General features: G+C 30.1%; 1 protein-coding gene across 6 annotated transcripts; it reads right to left on the bottom strand.

Moving 5' to 3' along the window:
- Positions 1–2,379: 2,379 nt before the first annotated feature.
- LOC129913856 (fragile X messenger ribonucleoprotein 1 homolog) lies at positions 2,380–17,328 on the bottom strand. Of its 6 annotated transcripts, none has more exons than XM_055992779.1 (11): positions 16,696–17,328; positions 12,068–12,117; positions 8,839–9,156; positions 8,583–8,748; positions 8,444–8,511; positions 5,609–5,945; positions 5,414–5,545; positions 5,122–5,356; positions 4,859–5,062; positions 2,880–2,957; positions 2,380–2,803 (listed from the first exon to the last, which is right to left on the bottom strand). In XM_055992779.1, the coding sequence occupies exons 1-11, from the start codon at positions 16,747–16,749 to the stop codon at positions 2,442–2,444; spliced, it is 2,004 nt and encodes a 667-aa protein (XP_055848754.1). In that variant the 5' UTR covers positions 16,750–17,328; the 3' UTR covers positions 2,380–2,441. The 6 variants fall into 6 exon arrangements, with proteins under 6 accessions (XP_055848754.1, XP_055848753.1, XP_055848757.1 ...); XM_055992778.1 differs by having other exon boundaries at positions 5,414–5,566; positions 5,621–5,945; XM_055992782.1 differs by having other exon boundaries at positions 5,609–5,918.
- Between the last annotated feature and the right edge of the window lie 2,261 nt (positions 17,329–19,589).

Raw genomic sequence — 19,589 nt, 5'->3', positions numbered from 1 at the left:
ACGCCGACGATATACATATACATAGTACATATACTTACTGTATACCATTTCCTGAAAAACTATACTTTTATTTCATACTCGAAGTGTATCCAAGATTTTAAGTTTTAAGGCCAGATGCTGGTGGTATGAACAATCACTACCCACCTTTTTAAAATTCCAAGTGTCCTGTGTTTGAAAAGTCGTTTCGCCTAGGTGCGACAGTGCACTCGTCGTACCCTTCAATCCGTATGCGATGACTCCGATTACAAACGTAATTTGCTTTGCGTTTTCCTTCGCTACTCAACATAAATCTTAACATCTTTCCAAAATAAAAGAAGTCAAATATCATTCAAGAACAAAAAGCTGAACTTCCCCACCGATTTCTCCAGCCAAAATTTAAATCAATAAGCAAAAATAGAAGAAAAGAGTAGAACACATCCCCGAAAAAAAGATTTAAAAAAAAGAAAATAAAAGAAATTAGTTATAATTTAAAATTAATTCTCAATTAATTCAATATTATTTTTTTAGTTTTTTTTTTATTGTTTTTCTCCGTTTTTGTTTTTTTTTTTATTTTAATTTGTTTGTTTTTTTTTTGTTTTTATAATTTTACATACATCATAGAATTTTTTTATTTTATTTTTCCTTTTTTGATTCTATATATCAATACAAAATAATAATAAGAAATAATGAGAAAAAGCGCATTAATTGAAAACTAAAATTAATCAATAAATTACATAAAATTAACAAAAAAAAAATAATATATAATAATAATAATCATTAAAATAATAATAAAGTAATTATAAAATCATTTTTAAAAATCTAACTCAAAGGATATTTATGTTTTTTGTTTTTTTTTTTTTTTTTGTTTCTCTTTTTTGTATTTCATTCTTGTCTGTTGTTTTTTTTTTTAATTTTATTTTTATAGTGTATGTAATGTATGTGTGTGGTGGTGTGTATATTATAATTATAGTATAAATTTAAGCTGTTTATTTTATTTTTTATTAACTATTCTGTTATCATTTCTTTTGCTTGCAATTAATTAAAATGTAAAATAAAAATAAAAAAATCGCAAGTATTTTGATCAATGTTTTTTTTTTTTGTTTTTATAAATTATATATTTATTTTCTTTTTATATAACGTATGTATATATAATATATGTATTGTATTTGTTATAAACTAAAAAAAAAAAATAAAAACAAAAGAGTATGCGTTTCAACCAATGTTAATGGTAAGACAAGAAAAGATGTGATTTAATCAAAACTGAACAAAAATTAAGAGAAATAATTATATGAGAACGTTACAAGCATTTATTCACACATAAAAGGACTCAGCTTAATACCACCAAGTCCAAAAAAAAGAAAGAAAAAAATAGAAAACTCATTTTTTAGAGAGACAGTTAAAGCTGTTTTGTTTTTATGTGATGAGATGAAAATAAGCAAGAAGAGAAAAAAAAGAAAAAGAAGCGTAATTATAACAAACTTAACGAAGGCATATTTTTTTAATGTTAAGTTTCGAATTTTTAACGATTCTCGAAAATGGCTAACACAAAACATTTTTTTTTTTTCGTTGAATAGCTAAGTTTTGTTTGTTTTGTTTTGGCAGCAAAACGCAACCAATATTATTATTATTATTGATGTATGTGGGTGATTTTATTTTTTATTATTATTTTTTAATTTTATTTTTATTTATTATATTTTCATTTTTTTAAATACTTTTTTTTTACTCTTTCTAACATCATATACATTTAAATATATATATTTTATTTATATAAAAAATGAAAATCGTTAAAGCAAACGGTTTTTTTTTTAAATTTTTTGTTTTAAAAAATCGCTTGCTGCTGAATTGATTGTATGTAGAAGTAATTTTTTTTTTTGCATTTTGCTTTTTTTTTGTGTTATTTTTAAATTTATTATTACTATTTATATAAATTATTAATGTCGTTCGATTGGCTCATTGACATGGAGGTGAATTAATTTTTTTTTTTTAATGATGACGAGTGATGATGATGATGAATATAATTTTCTTGTGGCAATGTTTTGACCGAAGGCGATGAATGAGACGATGTTAACGCGAAGATGTCGTCGGGGATTACGACAATGACGACGATAATGAGTGAGAATGGGTTTTGCATTTGAATATGCATTGTTTTGAGATACGCTCCTAAAACTTTTTTTAAACGAGTGTTATGTGTGAGAGTGTGTATTGGAGTTTTTTTTTTATTATTTATTTCAAAACACCAGATCATCAAACATCAACTAATTTTAAATGGTTGTGTTTTCATTTTTTTTTTTATCGGAACTATGTTATAGTTTTTTTTTTTTAACAGCGTTTTCCCTTTTTTTCTATTTTAAAATAATAGCTTATTTTTTTTGTTTTTAAAATATGAATTAATGGACTCAGTTATTTTTTTTTTTTTTAATTGTTCTCTGAATAGTTTATTTTTTTTTTCTTTTGTAAATAAATTAGGATGTACCATTCACTAAAGTTTCCTTCTTTAGTTCAATATTATCGGGATTGTTTCGGTTGTTTTTATTGCGACGACCTTTTGGCGCTTGATGCTGATGCTGTTGATGTTGTTGTTGTTGTATTGGCGGTTGTTGTAATGGTTGTTGTTGGGGTTGCTGGTGTTGTGGGATTTTTTCATTTTTATTCGGAACACTGTTAACCACAATAGCATCTTTATTGGGAGCGTTTATCTGTTGCTGCTGTTGTTGTTGTTGTGGTGGAGGCACCTGCTGTTGTTGTTTAGATCTTTCCAGTGATGTAGCAGTTTTATCAATATTTTGATTTTTTTGCGGTTTATTATTTGCTACGCCACCATTTGCTAAAGAAATTTTTATAAATAAATTTAATTATATTTTGTAACCTTATTGGCTTGTTTAATTATTAATCATACTCACTATTATTAGTGCTTGGAGCTGTGCTCCTTTGCCTTCGTCGTCTTCGCGTGCTGCCTTCATTCGATGAATGGCTTTCCGCTGTAACACAAAACAACACATTATTAAAAATGGGTAGTTAAATAGGTATTCTTGGTTATATGTAATAATAAAACGTCATTTTTTAGGAAATACAATGTCAAAATTATTTGAGCCACTTACTGAGTGGAAACAGGAAAAAATTCAATCAATTATGGTTTTTTTGTAAACCATCAAAAACGGCTTACTACCGACGCTATAATTAACTGTCGGAAATTTAATGGGAACAAAATGTTAAGGTTTTAACACGAATTAATATTCCAAGGAGTTGAACATTTTTTTTTTTTTAAAGCAAGATAAGCGCTGACAAAGAGAGTATATTTTCCTTGTTGTATACTTGATTGACTTTTGTAAATATAAGACACAGAAGTGTCACCTTGTTGTTTGGTAAAAATTACTTGTATTCTCTTCGAGAAAGTACAAAAATATTAATGATTTAAATGTGAACCATGGCTGAGACTATGTCTAGTCAACCTACAAGATCTAAAAAAAACCGATTTATAAAATCAAATCGCATAGGCTGCTGGTAAATTTTGCTCATCAATGGGAATGGAAACTCGGCGTAATAATCCCATCAAGAAAAGAGATGGTCTGAAATGGCCAACTGAAGAGGTAACGGGTGTTTTGTCAGGCACTGAGTTTTCCAGTGTTCTATTTTTGACAACTGACGCGTGATTTCTAAAATGTGTATAAGTCAAAAGTGCTCAATTTGAAGCGCCATTCCATTATAACAATAAAAATTTGTGGAATTTTACAATCAAAAAATTATCCTCTTAAAATTATCTTTCTTTAGATTTGGTACAGATGATTTTTATGAAATTCTAAAAGTTGGTTTTGTTTGTTTTTTTTTTATATATCTCGCTTAGAAAGTTTACATCCCATATTAATTTTTTCAATTTAAACCAAATAACTCGAAAACGGCTCTAACGATTTTGATTAAACTTTGCAGACGTAGTATTCAAAGCTATTGCAATAAAACTGATTTTTATTTTTTCCAAAAAAAAGTCAAATAAAAAATTTGTTTTTTCATATACATAAAAAAAAAATTCCCTTAAATATCGGCTCTTCCTCAACCTTAACAAAATTTCTTTAAAATTTATATAGAGGTAGCTCTTAAAATCAACAAGTAAACTAACATAAAACTGATTTGAACTGCAAGAGCAAGTATGTATGTACATATGTACGTGCGACCCAGTCGTGCATTTTATTTCATGAATTTTTCTGTTTTTGTTAAAGTGTGTGTTGTTACCGGATGGTTAAAAAGGCACTGTAAGAACTTGTTTTTGATACATTGCAACCATTGGACTGTATTTTTTACTCGCTCTATAGGGCAAATATTGGTTTCGTGTCGAAAAAAAAATTTGAGGTTTTATTCAAAACCAACACTACGATTCCGTCCATGCGTCTGTGCGTCGATATGTACACATTTCCACAGCCTAAACGAGTGGACGAATTTTCTTCAAATTTGGTACAGATGATTTTTGTAGAATTCTGAAAAATTTTTTTTTTGTTTGTTTTTTTATATCTCACTTAGAAAGTGTACCTCCCATACATTTTTTTCAAGTTAAAGCAAATTACTCGAAAACGGTTCTAACGATTTTTATTAAACTCTACAGACGTAATATTAAAGGCTAAGTGTTTTGAACTGCAAGAGCAAGTATGTACGTGTGACCCAGTCGTGCATTTTATTTTTTTACACGAGAAGAAAAACGTTATCAATAATGGCGTCCGCTATGGTTCCAATTATTTTGCCCAAAATGCAAAAATACGGTTAACTTGCTCTAAGCTACCATTTAAATGTTTTTTTTTATTGTTTGCTATGAATTAAAGTAGACTCTTCTGTTAAGCCTTTTCAGTGTGAAACGAGACCTTAACCATAAAATTAAAACACATTAATTATTTACCTCTTTCAACACTGCTAACCTCACGATTTTCTCGAATGTCCTCATGGTTGTTATATGGTTCCCGGCCATTAGGTTCATTGCGATTAGGTCGTCGATTGCCACGCCTATCGTTACCCCGATATCCTCCGCCACCGCCACCACTTCGATCAGAGTATCTCTCTCTGGGGTGATCATTGCGAACATAATCATCATCATCTCTCCGACCTAAAGAATAAAAAAGATTTTTTTAAAGAATGTTTAAAACGGCATTTAATTTAATTTACCTTGATGGTAACGTTGGCCACCGCCAACTCCACCGCCTCCACCTCGGCCTCGACCGCGTCCACGGCCTCTTGACCCGCCACCTCTCCCCGACCGCACCGATTCAATATCACTGCTGTAACCTCGCTCCGATCTTCGGTTCACTGGGAAATTTTGCATTGAACCCATGCTGGTTTCCTGTATTGCTCGCAGTTGTTGATCGATTTCTAATTTTTCCTGACGTAGCTGTTCCACTTCCTATTAAACGCAAATTTTCAATAAAAGCCCCACAGTCGAAAGGCAAACAAAACTTACTTTTAAATGAGCCAAGTGGTACTCTAGTAGTACTTTTGCATTTGAAATACTTTCAACGGTTCCAATAAATACAAACGGTACGTGTCCATGTTCTCGTGGTATGTTTTGATCCTGTTCGTTATCGCCTGCGATCTGTAAACCAAACATCTCCGACTGTAAAACTTACGAACCAATCGCAACAATTGAAAAACTAACAAAAGATTGTACCTTGATTCGAAACACGCCACTTTTATCGACAATTTCTTGAATAATACGTCCATTTTTACCAATAACCTTGCCGACCAGCTCACGCGGAACTTGAAAGAATTCCTCTGCATATTCCAACATTGATCTGGCACGACGCACAGAATCCTCTGTTTCGCCGGTAATTTTAAATGTGCAACTTTTCTCTTCAAGTTCGATATTTGTAACACCTTCGAGGAGACGTGCAGCTTGAATATTACTACCGTGCGATCCGATAGCTAGACCCATAAGGTCATCGCGAACGTGAAACTCATCTGTGAATCTAGAAGTAGATAAGAGCGGCGTGGCCCTTTTAGTTTTAACAATTAATCGCCGATCAATAAAGGTTTCCTTTTTTGGGTTTTTTTTTTTGTTTACATTTCTTAACTAGGTTTTTTTTTGTTTAAACTTAATTGGCAGCATACTTATTTACTCAAAAAGCAGCGAAAAATCGAAGAAAAAAATTATAACGGATATCATTTCTATTTAATATTATTATATTTTGAAAAAAAAAAAAAGTAATCGTTAAAAAAATCGAAACAAAATAAATAAAGCTATTCTCTTCTATTGATTGAAGTATGTAGTTATAGTTTATTTAAGTGTCTATTTAAATAAACGAAGGCAGGCTTACAACAGATCTGCGAGGGATATGAAATATGAAAATATGTACAGACTGGAAAAACGATAAAGTTTGATCGTTTTAGTTGAAAGCAAGGTCTTAGAGTGAGTAATGGGTGTGATGATTCTTCAATGAACAGAACGTGCGTTTGAATAAGAAATAATAATAACGGACTAAACCGGCTTATATATTTTCTTCTTATGAATAATAAGGGGCCAAATCACATAAAATCAGAAAAGGCAAACTCCACTTATTTGAGGCCCTAGTAAAATTAAAACGATGCCGTCCAATCGTTTCAAATAATTGTCTCTATTGATGTAAAAATGACAGTAACAGTCAATATAGTTTTAATTTTACGTGATTTTGTATGATATTGTAAAATCTTTATAACTTAAGTTTACTAAACATATCGTGTTCGTGATCTCGCATTCCATTAGGCTTTTAAAGTGACTTTTTATCAACATAGAACAATGCGACTAAGAAAACTTTCTTTATAAACACAGCCAAAAATTGCAGTACCTGTTCCACTTATACAATTTAATCAATGAAGTCCCCAGTTACAGTTAATCTGATGTTGAACATAATCCTAAGCAACTCCTATTGTATAGCCCATTCCCAATTGTATAGCTTTGGCAGCGGGTAACTCGATTTCGATATATCGCGTTTGTGCATTAACATCTAAACTATTACTGCTAAAAAATGCGAAGTTTAAAAAAAAAAAAAATTTAATTTTAGACAGGCCAAAAAAAAAACGATTGCTAATGGTAAATAAAAACAACCGCTTGTTGTTTTCGGTGTAAAATATTAAATAACATGAGTACATAGTAACCAAGCAAGAAACGCGTAAACGTTTACGTAAAAAATAATACCATGGAGAAAAATCCGCGAGCCGACTAAGCTGGTACTGTGATGAGAACCACATAAGAACTGAGAATCCTGGTTTAAAGTCCATAGCTTACAACATAGACAAGCCCAATAACAACTGAACTACGCAACAGAGTTTAGTTGGAATCTGACAAGGAACAATTCAAAATTGAGCGGCCCGCTAAAGTTTCATGTCAACCCTGTGCAGTGTTCACAATGAAATAAAGGCAAAAACTCGTGCTGTCTAGTTTATTATGCGAAGTGGTAAGGGTGACCTGCAGGTATAACATACCAAAACCAAGGGCTTTAGGCAGGAGAGGGGGGCGAAGTCTCTCCCCTTTTTGGTATTTCTTTGATATTTAAAAAAAATCGAAAATAGAGCTTAAGTAAATACGCTACCATTGAATCTTATTTTTTCTATTTTGAACAAATGACAATTTGAAACGAAACGCTTTTTGACCAAACAAATGACGGATCTTAATAGAGTTAAACCTTGCACAAGTTTTGGTACTAGATTTGAATTTTTTATTTTTTTACTTGGTCTATTACAGCTGTGAGACCACTATATAATTATTACAAAATCTGAAAAAAATAGGAAACTTCTTTGATGTGTGCTGTTAGTTTTGAATCGGGCAATATATTTGACAAAAATATCCTCATTCATACTCAAAGTCAAACCGCGTCCGAAAAAAGGGCCTAATCTTGCGCGCAAAGGGACTGTCAGTTTTTATTTCATGGATCGATCTAAAATCCTATTTCTCACCATCTAATAATTTTTTTTGCAAAGTTATGCATTAAAATTCATTTTTTCGGATATTTTGCTTCTATATAATAACTATACTGGAGCGTAGAAAAATAAATATAGAATACGTTTCTATAATATTCTCTATCTTCAATTTTTTTATAAATATTAATTTGACAATATTTTGCCATTTAAAAAATCATTCCATTCATTTTATATAACATATTTTAACTTAATATACACCAAGAGGAAATGTTTTTGGGAGAAGGGTTCCAATTAGTATTATTTTCGATAACTACCTTGAGTTTTCTTTTTTTTTTTCTTTACGAAAAAATATCAAGATTCGAGAAAAAAAAACTGAACAAAAACAGTGAATTGTTCGATTTCATTCAATTTCAAGATAGGATTCAAAAATGAAGTTATAAAAACTGTTCTAAAAAAGTGTAATTATCATTTGTTTGAAAAAAAAAAACTGTCACAGTGTGAATGATACTTGTAAATATGCAGCAACTATTAAGCTATTTTGTTTTGTTATAAAAGCAATATAAAAAGAAATGCAGTTAAAATTTTATTGAGGACTTACCCACGGCTATTTAGTTTTGTAGACTCAAGCTGACGAACAGCTTCTTCCGTTCGTTTCAAAAGAATAACCTTTAAAATAAAAAAAAAAAACACAAATTTTATGGTTTCTTTTGACAATTTGTCTAAATTTTGTATTATACCTTTTGAGATAAATTTCGAAAATGCATGTCCTGCAACATGGTCGCCCGTTTTTGTGAAAAATCAAACTTGGAAATTACAGTTAATATCCCACGTTCAGGATTATAACGACAAATTCCTGCTCCTATTGATCTTTGAAACTCCCTATGAATACCTTCTTCCTTGGCCCTTTAAATAATTAATAAATAAAAAAAGATTTAAAACATTCCAAAGTTGTCAACAATTACTTAAACAAAATAATTAAAAATGTTTACTTACTCTTCTTGCAGCTCTGCAGGCACATTAATTTCAAACTTATGAAAAGTCTTAGGTCCAATAGGAGGATTGGGATTTTTCACTCTAAGTCGCTTCAATTCAACAATTTCCGTATATTGATTCTCGAAGCCTACATAACAGACAGCACAAAATTCAGCCTTAAGAAGTTTTATTACAGCAGTCCACCATCCGCACGTTTGACGTTCAAGTGATCGCGTAAACACTTCAACTTCCATTCCCTCTTCATAAACAGCAGGTTGTTCATTGTCCTCGGGCGGGAAGCGAACTTGGGAGAAAGGAAATCTCTGTTCTTCTTGGCATCTGAAGAAAAAAAAAATGTTTTATAAAATAGTTTCTCTTTTTGGAAGTGAAACTATAAATGAAGTAGAAGATCGAAAGTTTATATTTCATGATGATCAAGAAAGGGAACAGAAAATAATGAGAGAAATCAGCTGTCTACAGATCCGAAGAGAGAAGATAAATTCCTTTGTTCAACCCTAATTCTAGTGCCTACACTTATACAACTTTTCCTTATTGCTTCGCCTTCTGTCGGTTTCGTAGTAAATTTCTTATGAGATTTTCAGCTTCTAATTAATAAGGATGAATTATATGACTCCAATCAAACAATCTCCAAAACTCATAACTAACCTAGCATTGCAAAACAAATAAAACTTTTGAACGAGACTGATTATAACTATTTGATTTGTTAAACAAAGATTCTAATCAATAAAAAAAATACGTAAACATTAAAAATTTGCAGTATTCGAAGCTACGTCAGGCAGATTGTGCAGAAATAAAAACACAATCTACAGGAAAAAAGTAAACAAATAAAAACAAACAAAATATATAAAATAAACAATCACTTTTTTATGAAAAAAATTAGAGTGGTTTTAAATAACGGGGTTCGAAGAAGAGAATCAAATAATCCAAAACCAAATTGTGTGCTTCATTGCTTTGTGTAGAAATTAAAAAAAAATACCTCAGTGATGATTAGGGTGCGTCTTAAAACCTATTTCTTATTGAACGGTTTCTTCAAAATCGACTTAAATATATAAAAACAAACAAAAAACTAATAATTTGCAAGCCTATAAATAATAACCTAATAAGGGGCCGGTTATGTCGTTCGAAAAATACATCAGTAAAAAGAAACAGTATGAAATTGAATATAGGAAAATTTATGTCAGTTGACAAACCACAAAATCTCCCTACCCTACCCCTACCCTCTCCCTACCTGCACAAGAAAAATGTTTTCGTTTACCACCGAGTCCGAAAGGCCAAGCAAGCGGATTTTAGGTTAATAATACTGCCCTGAAGAATGCTAAGGATTCGAAATATTGTAAAAAGTTAGTTTCCAAAACAAAACTAATCCTCCAGTTTTAAAAGCTTTAAAAGGATTAAAGACTTCTTTATTCTAATCACTTCTATATTACTTAAAATTCGTTTTTTTTAGTTATGACAATATTCAAGTAAATGAGCGATATATTTTTTTAGTAAAAATTTAGATGTGAGGCTCTATTATACCTTTGTTTTTTTAGTTACATTCGTTAGGGCATATTTTTGCCATATTTTATAGAATATGTATGTTGTATAGTTTATATAAAATACGTATTTTTGGATATTGCAATCGTTGATTCTGCATTTTTTTGCATATTTCTTTGAAAATGCAATTTTTCTTTCAAAATTCATGAAATTTCTTATTTTTCAAGATGGATTAAAGCGGTGAATTGCTGCGTCAAATAATTCGACGCGTAAAAAACGTGGGTTAACATTTGAATCAAGTTTAGAAATTGCAGGTGATGTATTGCTTACATCAAATCGAAAGCCTTAACAACAAGGCAACTCAATAAAAAAAGGAACAAAATTTTGTCGAAAAAAACTTTAACTACAGTGCTGTGCTAAACATATGCAACTGTTTCAACTTTTACTTCGTATTTATTATTTGCATGGTTCTGCTCATAATAGAAAAATGCAATTTATGAGGTGGAACGCTCTGGGGATATACTTTGTATCTCTTAACTTTTTATTTAAAAAAAATCATTCTTCAATGTGTTTTAAAAATAAAATAACAAATAATCATTAAATTTGTCTGTGCAAAACATATGCTTTGGGCTCCATTGATACATAATATGTATTTGTAAGAAGCACTTTTACGGGTAGATTTGGAATGGAATTGAATTTACTTTTGATAACAAGGGTTATTCATTAGTTTGGTTTAATTAAGAGGTTTATCTGGCTATTGAAATATTGACCCTAAATTTGTTTATTTTTGTTTGTTTCTTTGCTTTGAAAACCCGTTTTGTTGAATTCAATTTTCAAAATCGTTTGTTTAAGGTTTAAATTTGAAAATGCTATTTTTAAAAACTGGGCAAGTTTTTTAAAAGTTTGTTCTGAATTTTTTTAAGTGTTGTTTTAAAATAAAAACTGGAAATTGAGTTTAGTTAAAACTTCGAACTATTAATTAATTTAGCATTTGGGATACCAAAATTTTGAGAGCCCTTAAATTGTTCTTTTAACATATATTAAGTTTGGATCATTGCATTAAAAATATTTTACCTACAGCTTTAAAAGAATCTAGTTAAATATTTATTCAAATATTCTCAATAGGATATTGACTCAAAATGATACACCATAAATGCAGTTATAAAGCTGTCACAGATAAATCACCTAAAATATCAGTAGCAATTTTATTTTTAAATAAATATATAAATTAAACTGCATTTTTGATCGCCCACAAGAAAAAAACAAATAAAAACGAACAAAAAAAAAAAAAAAAAAAAAACAAAAATAAACTAATAAAAAAAAACTTAATAAAAAACGACATTAATGAAATACCATAGATCGGAAACAATTTTTGTATGCCTCGTCTTCGTCTTCATGGAGAACAACAAGACCAAGAAGCAAGCTATTCTGTTTTTGTTTTTTTTTTTTTTTATTATTTTCTAATTTCTATCCCATTATCAAGAAAAGTATCTCCACAAAAACGCTACCAGTGTCAATATGTTAAAAAATAAAATAAGATATAAATAGATGACCAAAATAGATGAAGAAGACATGTCGCGCGACGAGTCAAACAGTTCCCAATTCCAACTCGAACGACATGCTCCAACTCAAATTAATGTTTTATCATTTTCATCAGCTGTTTTTTTTTTTTTTTCTATTTTTGTTGAAAACATAATTAACTCGTCAAAAAAAAATTGAAATAAATAAACTAATAAAATAGAAAGATACTTACTCATCCAAACTGACCATTACTCCATCTTCAAATACATCTGTTACGATTCCCTGCAATTAGAAAAGAAATATGGAAAGAGTTATAATTTTTTGGGACACAACGAATGATAGGGTAGAGTTGCTAGTAGCTGGCCCCTTAAGGATTTTTCTTCTCATAAAATACAGCACAGAAACATTAATTATCAACATTTTCGAATAATTCTTTAAGTTAAATGTACTTTACTTCTTAAAGTTAAAAAATTGTTCCCATTATTTGATTTAAGTTTTTTCCTAAATCTGGCCTTTGTTTCCTATTTTCGGCCACTAACTTAAGTAAAAGCTTAAATAAGTTGATTGTTTTTTATTTAAATTTTTCGTTTTTTTTTTTTTAAGAATTTAAAAACAAATATGAATATAATAAGTAGGGATCGGATTTCCATGCAAATGCATGTTTTTTTTTAGGAACACCTTGGAAGCATGGCAACGAATTATGTATACGGATCAGGAGATTTCTTTTGGCATTAAATCGTTAGTGCATATTTTTGCATATTTTACTATAAATGCTTATTTTGCAATTATTTGCATATTTTGGCATATTTTTAAAATAAATTAATGTTTTTTGGTACATATTTTTCCAAAAATTAGCAAAAATAACGAAATTACAAAATTAACAAAACTTACATTTTTTCGTTTACGAAAGCAATACTTTTGTTTTTAAAAAAGAAGTGTTTTAAATATCATTTCATTTATGTTTTTGATGTTTTCAATTCATTTAGGTTTTGGTAACCGTTTTTAAATCAGTGCGAAAATCAATTTCCGTAACGAATTCAAATCGGAGCGAAAATCAAAACATGGGTGAATATAATATATTTAACAAGAAAAACAACATTTCGAAAAAATAATAAATGAAATGACATTTGACGCTAACGGAGAGTGAAAAAGAAATCCTGTTTAAAACCTCCATTTGCTCTAAAAATCCCTCTTAAAAGATAGAATTTAAACTTAAAAAAAAAATCTTTAAAATAGACTGAATATTTGTTTTTAATTTTAAAATTCCCTGTTTTAATAACGATTTTAAATTTAATGCAGTGTCAATAAATTGTACCAAATTGCGATAGTAGGTTTCGACAGTAAAATTATTAAAAAAAACCTTACCCGATTGGACACAAAATATAATTTTTTAGAAAAAGACTGACTAACAAGAAGTAACCACGGTTGCCACTGGTGAAAAAAAATTCCTACCAAAATTCTCCAAAAATCCTTCCAAATTATACAAAAACCTACCAAATATCTAATTTTTATTTTTAAGTAATGAAAATGATTCAAAATTCGAAAACGGTACCCACATTTAAAGTACGTACATTACAACTACAAAGGCCACTTTTTGCTAAAATTGCAGAGAATAAAAATGAAGCAAAACGAAAACAAATAAAAAAAAAATTACAGATAATAAAAATGAAGCAAAACGAAGAAAAAAGGTTAAATTATAGTTTTTGATAAAAAAAAAAACTTAACGAAGATTTTCTCTTCAGAAAAATTCGTTGCTTTTATCATTTCAAAACTAAAAATAGGTACCTATTCTGACGTTCGTTTTAAGCGGAGTGATTGAATGAAATTAAATTATAAGTTGTAGTGACCTCTACTCCAAAATGAGTTTTGTCTAATTAGGTATTACAGTTTATCAGTTAGATGCAAAATTTGGGTCGATTTTTGACGTTATCTGGATGAAAAGCTTTTTGAAGTAGAGGACACTAAAATTTTTAATTGAAGTTTTGAAGCTATACTTCTTTTTTCTTACTAATGCATTGGAATTACAACTTTCAGAAACAGATTTTGTAATCTACATATAAGAAAGAAATTAAATAAATGTAATTGACTGACTTGAGAATAAAGCGTTTATTAGAGCGGAATTCATAGTCGTTGCTCAATTTGAGATATTTCTCAAGTAATGTCATTATTCGCAGCAAGAATAGAGCGATCTCGACTTGAGGAAAAAATTCTCAATCCAGCTGTCATCTGAGAATCTTTTTCTTTTTAATTATTCTTCATTAATTTGATTATGTTTTTGTTGCGATAAACGATATTTAACATTAAAAAAATAAACGAATAGGGAATTATTAAAAATGATATAATATTTTTAGATGATAGTTTGCTCAAATCAGTCAAATTTCATTGTGAGTTTGATTAAAAAAAAACATTGTCAAGTCAAGATTTTATTCTACTCAAGTGAATGCTTAAGTTGAGAAAAATCTTAACTTGAGTCACGACTATGAATTTCGCCTTAGAGCGGAATTCAGAGTCGTCACTCAAGTAAAAATTTTTCTCAAGCACAAGTCTGAGATGAATTTTCTGAGTGTTTGCTCATGCATTTACTGCAAAATTTCTTCAGTTGGAATTTATAAGCTAAAAGTTAAGAAACCCTTAGGTTTTCCTAACGTAACGAGTAGCTGAAGTCTGCCAAACGCAAGAGCAAATGTTCACTTGAGAAAAATTTTTACTTGAGTGAATACTCTGAATTCCGATCTAGTCATTCTAAAAACTAGATTTTTAAGGTGACTAAAAAAAAACCTACCAAATGGATATGATTCTATCAAAACGGCAACCGTGTTGTAACTTCTTAAAGTCTCTCTTAAGAGACATTTGAATCGGTGATTGTTAAAACAACATAAGTGACAAATTTTTTGAAACCACTTTTATAACTGTTTTGCATTGCTTATGGGTAGAGCTAGCGTTGAGAGCAAAACCAACATGATTTGATATTTGGATCATATAAAATTTCGAGGTTAAAATACGCATTTAGTGCTAAAATAACATATCTCTTCTGCCAATTTTGAAATTGAGTGTTAAAACACCTTAAGTACTTCATATTAATTTGTTTTTTTTTTTTTTACATTCAACGCTGGAAAAACGAAGTAAGTAAACTGTTGTTTCTTACAGTTTTTCGATGATTTAGTGTCAGTCAGTTGTTCGCGGTCATTCGAATGGAATTGCATCTTTCAAAATGTTCTTGTTAATAAATTAAATTGGTACCAAATGTATTAGGAAAAAGTTTTACTATGAATTTTTCTCTACATTTGGATTAAGAATGTAAGATATTGCAATATTAGTATTGGTAATGCATCTTGCAATGTGTGAAGGACATATTGAATTTAATTTTTATTTTGAATATAAAATATGATGCTCTGTTATTTTCCCTGAGCCATTAACCTCGACATTTTGTTCTAGAGTTTTTAAGCTATTAATACCAGCAAAGAATTGAAAATGCAAACTAAAAAAAAATTTCGTAAATCTTGTCTTAAATGCTTCTAGTTCTTTAAACTCAGGGAAAATTAAAAACCATCATATTTTTCACTTCAAATAAACATTAAAATGCAATGAGACAATCAATAAAAATTGTTAAATGCAAAAATGAATTTTATACTATTTTGAAGTACCTACGTCAAAAGGATAAAATATTAGTAAGACTTAACTACCTCAAAAAATAACAAATTCATTGCTGGCCGTAGAACGTCCACTTTCGCCTATTTGTTTAATGTTCTTGTTTTTTAATGTATGTATTAATAAAATTGCTGAATTATGATGGTCTTTTATTCATTTCCATTAAATTTGCTAATACTTTGGATGTAAAATGAGTGTCAAATGATTTTGACTCCCAACAAAACGTTGGGTGTTAAAACAACATATAAAAAATATTTATTTTTTGTTAAATCTTCTTTGATAGATATTTTTTTAAAACTTTTAGTTAGTTTGTCAATGCGGCCGCGTCGTCAAAAATACAGAGTTTTTTGTCTCTCCTGAAAAAAAATAAAAATGTTACTTATGTTGTTTTAACAATCACCGATTCATTTAAAACAACAACATAAGATCAAAAATTTGTAATAAATCACTAGTTATAACGATTTTTCTGAAAGGTGGCTGGTTATTGGAGACGTCCAGAATTAGGCAACTATACCCTATAAACCATAATCCATTCATTGAGTTTAAGACTGAAGTAATTAATAGTTCTTTTTTTGTTCTTTTTATTAAAATGCATCATCGTCGTCAACGTTTGTCGTCACATCATTTTTTTTGGCTTTCGTGATTTTTTTGATTTTTTTTTTTGTGATTTTTCAGGTGTGGCCAGGCAGGCGGTAAGACTCGATACTACACATCTGTCTGAAGATGTCATCCGCCTGTCACGCACATACCTAGCCTCGTTGTCGTTGGTTGGTGTTTTTGTCTTTAGCCCCCGCGATTGTCATGAAGTATATTTTGAAAGATTTTGGTTTTGGAACAACCACAAAAAAAGCAAAAAAGAGAGGTCGTCGAACGCAAGAAGTACCTAAATCGCTCCATTTTTTTTTCTAGAGAAAAGATAGATTCAATTGAATACCTCTATGCTCTCTGTGAGCCTTTAACCGCCGACTTTTTCTAACAAAGAATCAATTTTTCCGGTTTCCCAGAGTTTGTTCTTAGAGGAGGACCCAGACGAAAAAGAATAATTTACATTCGAAATTGGTTTGTAATAATTTAAGTTAAGTGGGATTGGGTCTTTTACACGAATTTTCGAGAATCCAAGTTAAATAAAATAAAGGAAAAATAAAAATTAGAAAAAGAAGAAATAATAAATTGGAAAAGAATTAACGTCATTTTTTGTAATTGTATACAAACCTTGTAGTAGGCATCATTCTCGCCGCAGACCTCCACCGTCAAATCGTCGTCCATTTTGTTGGTTGCGATTTAGTAGAATTCACACTCCTGTTGGTATTTTTGTATATTCGAAAACGATTTCGATTCTTCTTTTGGCTACGATTTGATTTTTGTAAGAAAATTCGACGACGTAAAAATCAAATCAAAATTTTTGCAAAAAAACAGAAAAAAATTAACTTAAATTCCACTCAAAAGGTGTGGAATTTTTTTTAAAGAGATTTTCTTCTTTTTTTGTTTTCGCTTATCTCTGCTGAGCTCTGAGCCCCAGTAGTACCAACCAGAGTGGTGGTGGTGCAGTTTGAGAGTTGAGGTCGGCCGATTTTGCTGCTGCCTTTTTTTTTTTCTTCTTGGTTTTCCTTTTTTTTCTCAGTTTTTTTTTTTGTGGATCGTAGGAAGGGATTTTTTTTTTCTATATTAAAACTACAATAATTAAGATGATTTTTTGTTGAGAGGAGAAATAAAAAGTGATGTTATTATATTGAGTATTATGTTTTTATTGAGGATATTGTTGCAGATTTTAAAATTGTGTGAAAATTGATAAATTTTTTTTCTATTGAATTGAAAAAAATCGCGTGCAGACTTTTTTTGGTTGGAAATTCAATGAACAAAAAAAAAAGAAAAGAAACGGAAAAAAAAAGATAAAAGAAGATAGATGGATATATGTGATGGGGTTTTATATTTTGTGCGAAAAATAATAGAGTTGTCTTAGTTGCACTTGGATAGATTGGTTTATAGTGAGGGCGAGTTCGATATAGTTTGTTTTTTTTTTTTTTTTATTTTTAATTTATATTCGGCTTTTTCACTCTCACATGCATTTTTTTGTTTCGACTTTCGAGTTCGAAAATGCATATGGTTGCCGGTGTTGAGTTTTTTTTTTTAAATGTGGCTAACTTCAATGGGTTTTTACAGGGATGGTATATGGGAGGCGTTCAAAATGATAGCCTGTTTTCGAATAGAGAAAAAATGATATTGGAGCCAAATTTTTGAATTTTTTTGTTTTATTTGAATAATTAGTTCAAATTGGCTTTGATAACCTTATTGAAGAGAGATCGAAAAAATACGATCCCTTTAGGCTAGCTGTAGCCGTAATGCCATGAGACTTGGAATTGTAGTCTGTACAAATTCAACATTAAGCCCAACAACAAAAACTGAATGGGAACTACCTACTTCACCGTTTTTCTTCCAGTAAAAATAAATTGGAATTAATGTTTGCGAAAATCGAAAAGAGCTTTAAAAAATGCATTCTTTTGCAGAATTCTTGCGAAACAACGGCTTATTCTTAGTAATGCAACAAAAAAGCTTTACACTCTCGCAGCTGAATCGAAACGAAATTTTCTATACAAAAATATCACAACGAAATTTTGATTAAAAAATTTTTGTTATGGCTTTAGTTTAGATATAAACTCCAGATTATTTGGGCTTTGGAGAGGTTTCACTCATTTTTGTCAATTACCTACTTACTACTTTCCCGGGGGTTTACGTCTATCTAAACGTTCGAACACAGGCGAAATGTAGTTTTAAGTCCCCGTCTTTAAATAACTTCCAATATGTTTTGTACATATTACTCTTAAATTCTATATAGAATACCTATTTATTTTTGTTCTTAAAAGTTAATTCGATGCTTGTACCTATTTCGTGTTCTTTCTAAAACAGGTAGTGGATTCAAAGTGTTGGTCTGCAGTGTACATTTAACCCTTTAACTGCAATAGTTGTAGCAAAAATCAGATAACAAGATATATTTGATTTTGGTTGTAGGTAGACATATCATGTACCTTGCTTAAAATTTCGACTTTCCAAAAGAGTTAATTTGATTCCAACTATTTATTCAGATACCCCCATTCTCCCCCACAATCACAAATTGTGAATCTCACAAAGCATTCGGCCTTATCACGAATTCCATTTGTATTGGAAATTTGGTACGATTCCCAAAAAAAAAAATCACGGAATCCGTTCATTGTTTTTTCGGAAATCGTAGATAATTTCAGATAGGTACAATTGAAAAATTCGTGATAGGTCGATTTGTTCTTCTTTAAGTTGTTGTGAATTGTAAACTGTTTTTTAGGTCAAAACTTTGAGAATATTTCTGACTCAGTCGTGAGGCCTTTCGATTCGACATTTTAGCCTAATAGAAAGCATTTTACAATTCCCTTCCAACAATCTAACGCTCTTCTTCCTTTAATTCGGTGCTCTTATGATCTCGATAACAAGGGGATCATAACTAGAGATTGCAATCCCGGGATGATTTTCCGATCCCGGGATTTCGGGATTTAAAAAAATTATCCCGGGATTTGAAAAATATTTTCAGACTCAACTTGGGAGGCAATACAAAAAAAAAGTTTTATGAATTAATTTTTATTATTTATAACGGACAAAGAACAAAAAAATAATATTCTTCATTAAAACAAACAAAACAAGTAAAACAAGAACAATATAGCTTTGAACAAAAACTAAAAAATATTCCTAACGGAATAAACTATACATTCGAAACATTAATTCATAATTAATTCAGTCTGTAGGTTTAGTTAAGAAGTAATTAAAAAAAATGAATAAATATTAAATTAAATTAAATTGGAATTATTTTTATAATAAAACCGAATAAAAAGCAAAGGATCCAATGTTTTGGCTGCAAGTCTGCTTTTAAATTTGCTCCCAAGACTTACAGCAGCGGAAAATGCACGTTCGGGTTCAATGCTCGTTGAAGGGATGTACATTAAATATTTATGTGCCTGCTCTAAGTACTTTCCTCTTATCCCGTCTTCAAAAAGCAGCATCCCTCTTTTGATAGCTAAATAAAGTCGTTTCATCAGCCGCTTCTACATTTTGGTGGGGTTATATGTTTTTGAGACTATTTTTTA

This window comes from Episyrphus balteatus, chromosome 3, assembly GCF_945859705.1.
Source record: "Episyrphus balteatus chromosome 3, idEpiBalt1.1, whole genome shotgun sequence".
Classification (NCBI taxonomy): domain Eukaryota; kingdom Metazoa; phylum Arthropoda; class Insecta; order Diptera; family Syrphidae; genus Episyrphus; species Episyrphus balteatus.
The sequence above is the reverse complement of the archived record's forward strand: the minus strand, read 5'-3'. Positions and strand labels throughout refer to the sequence as shown.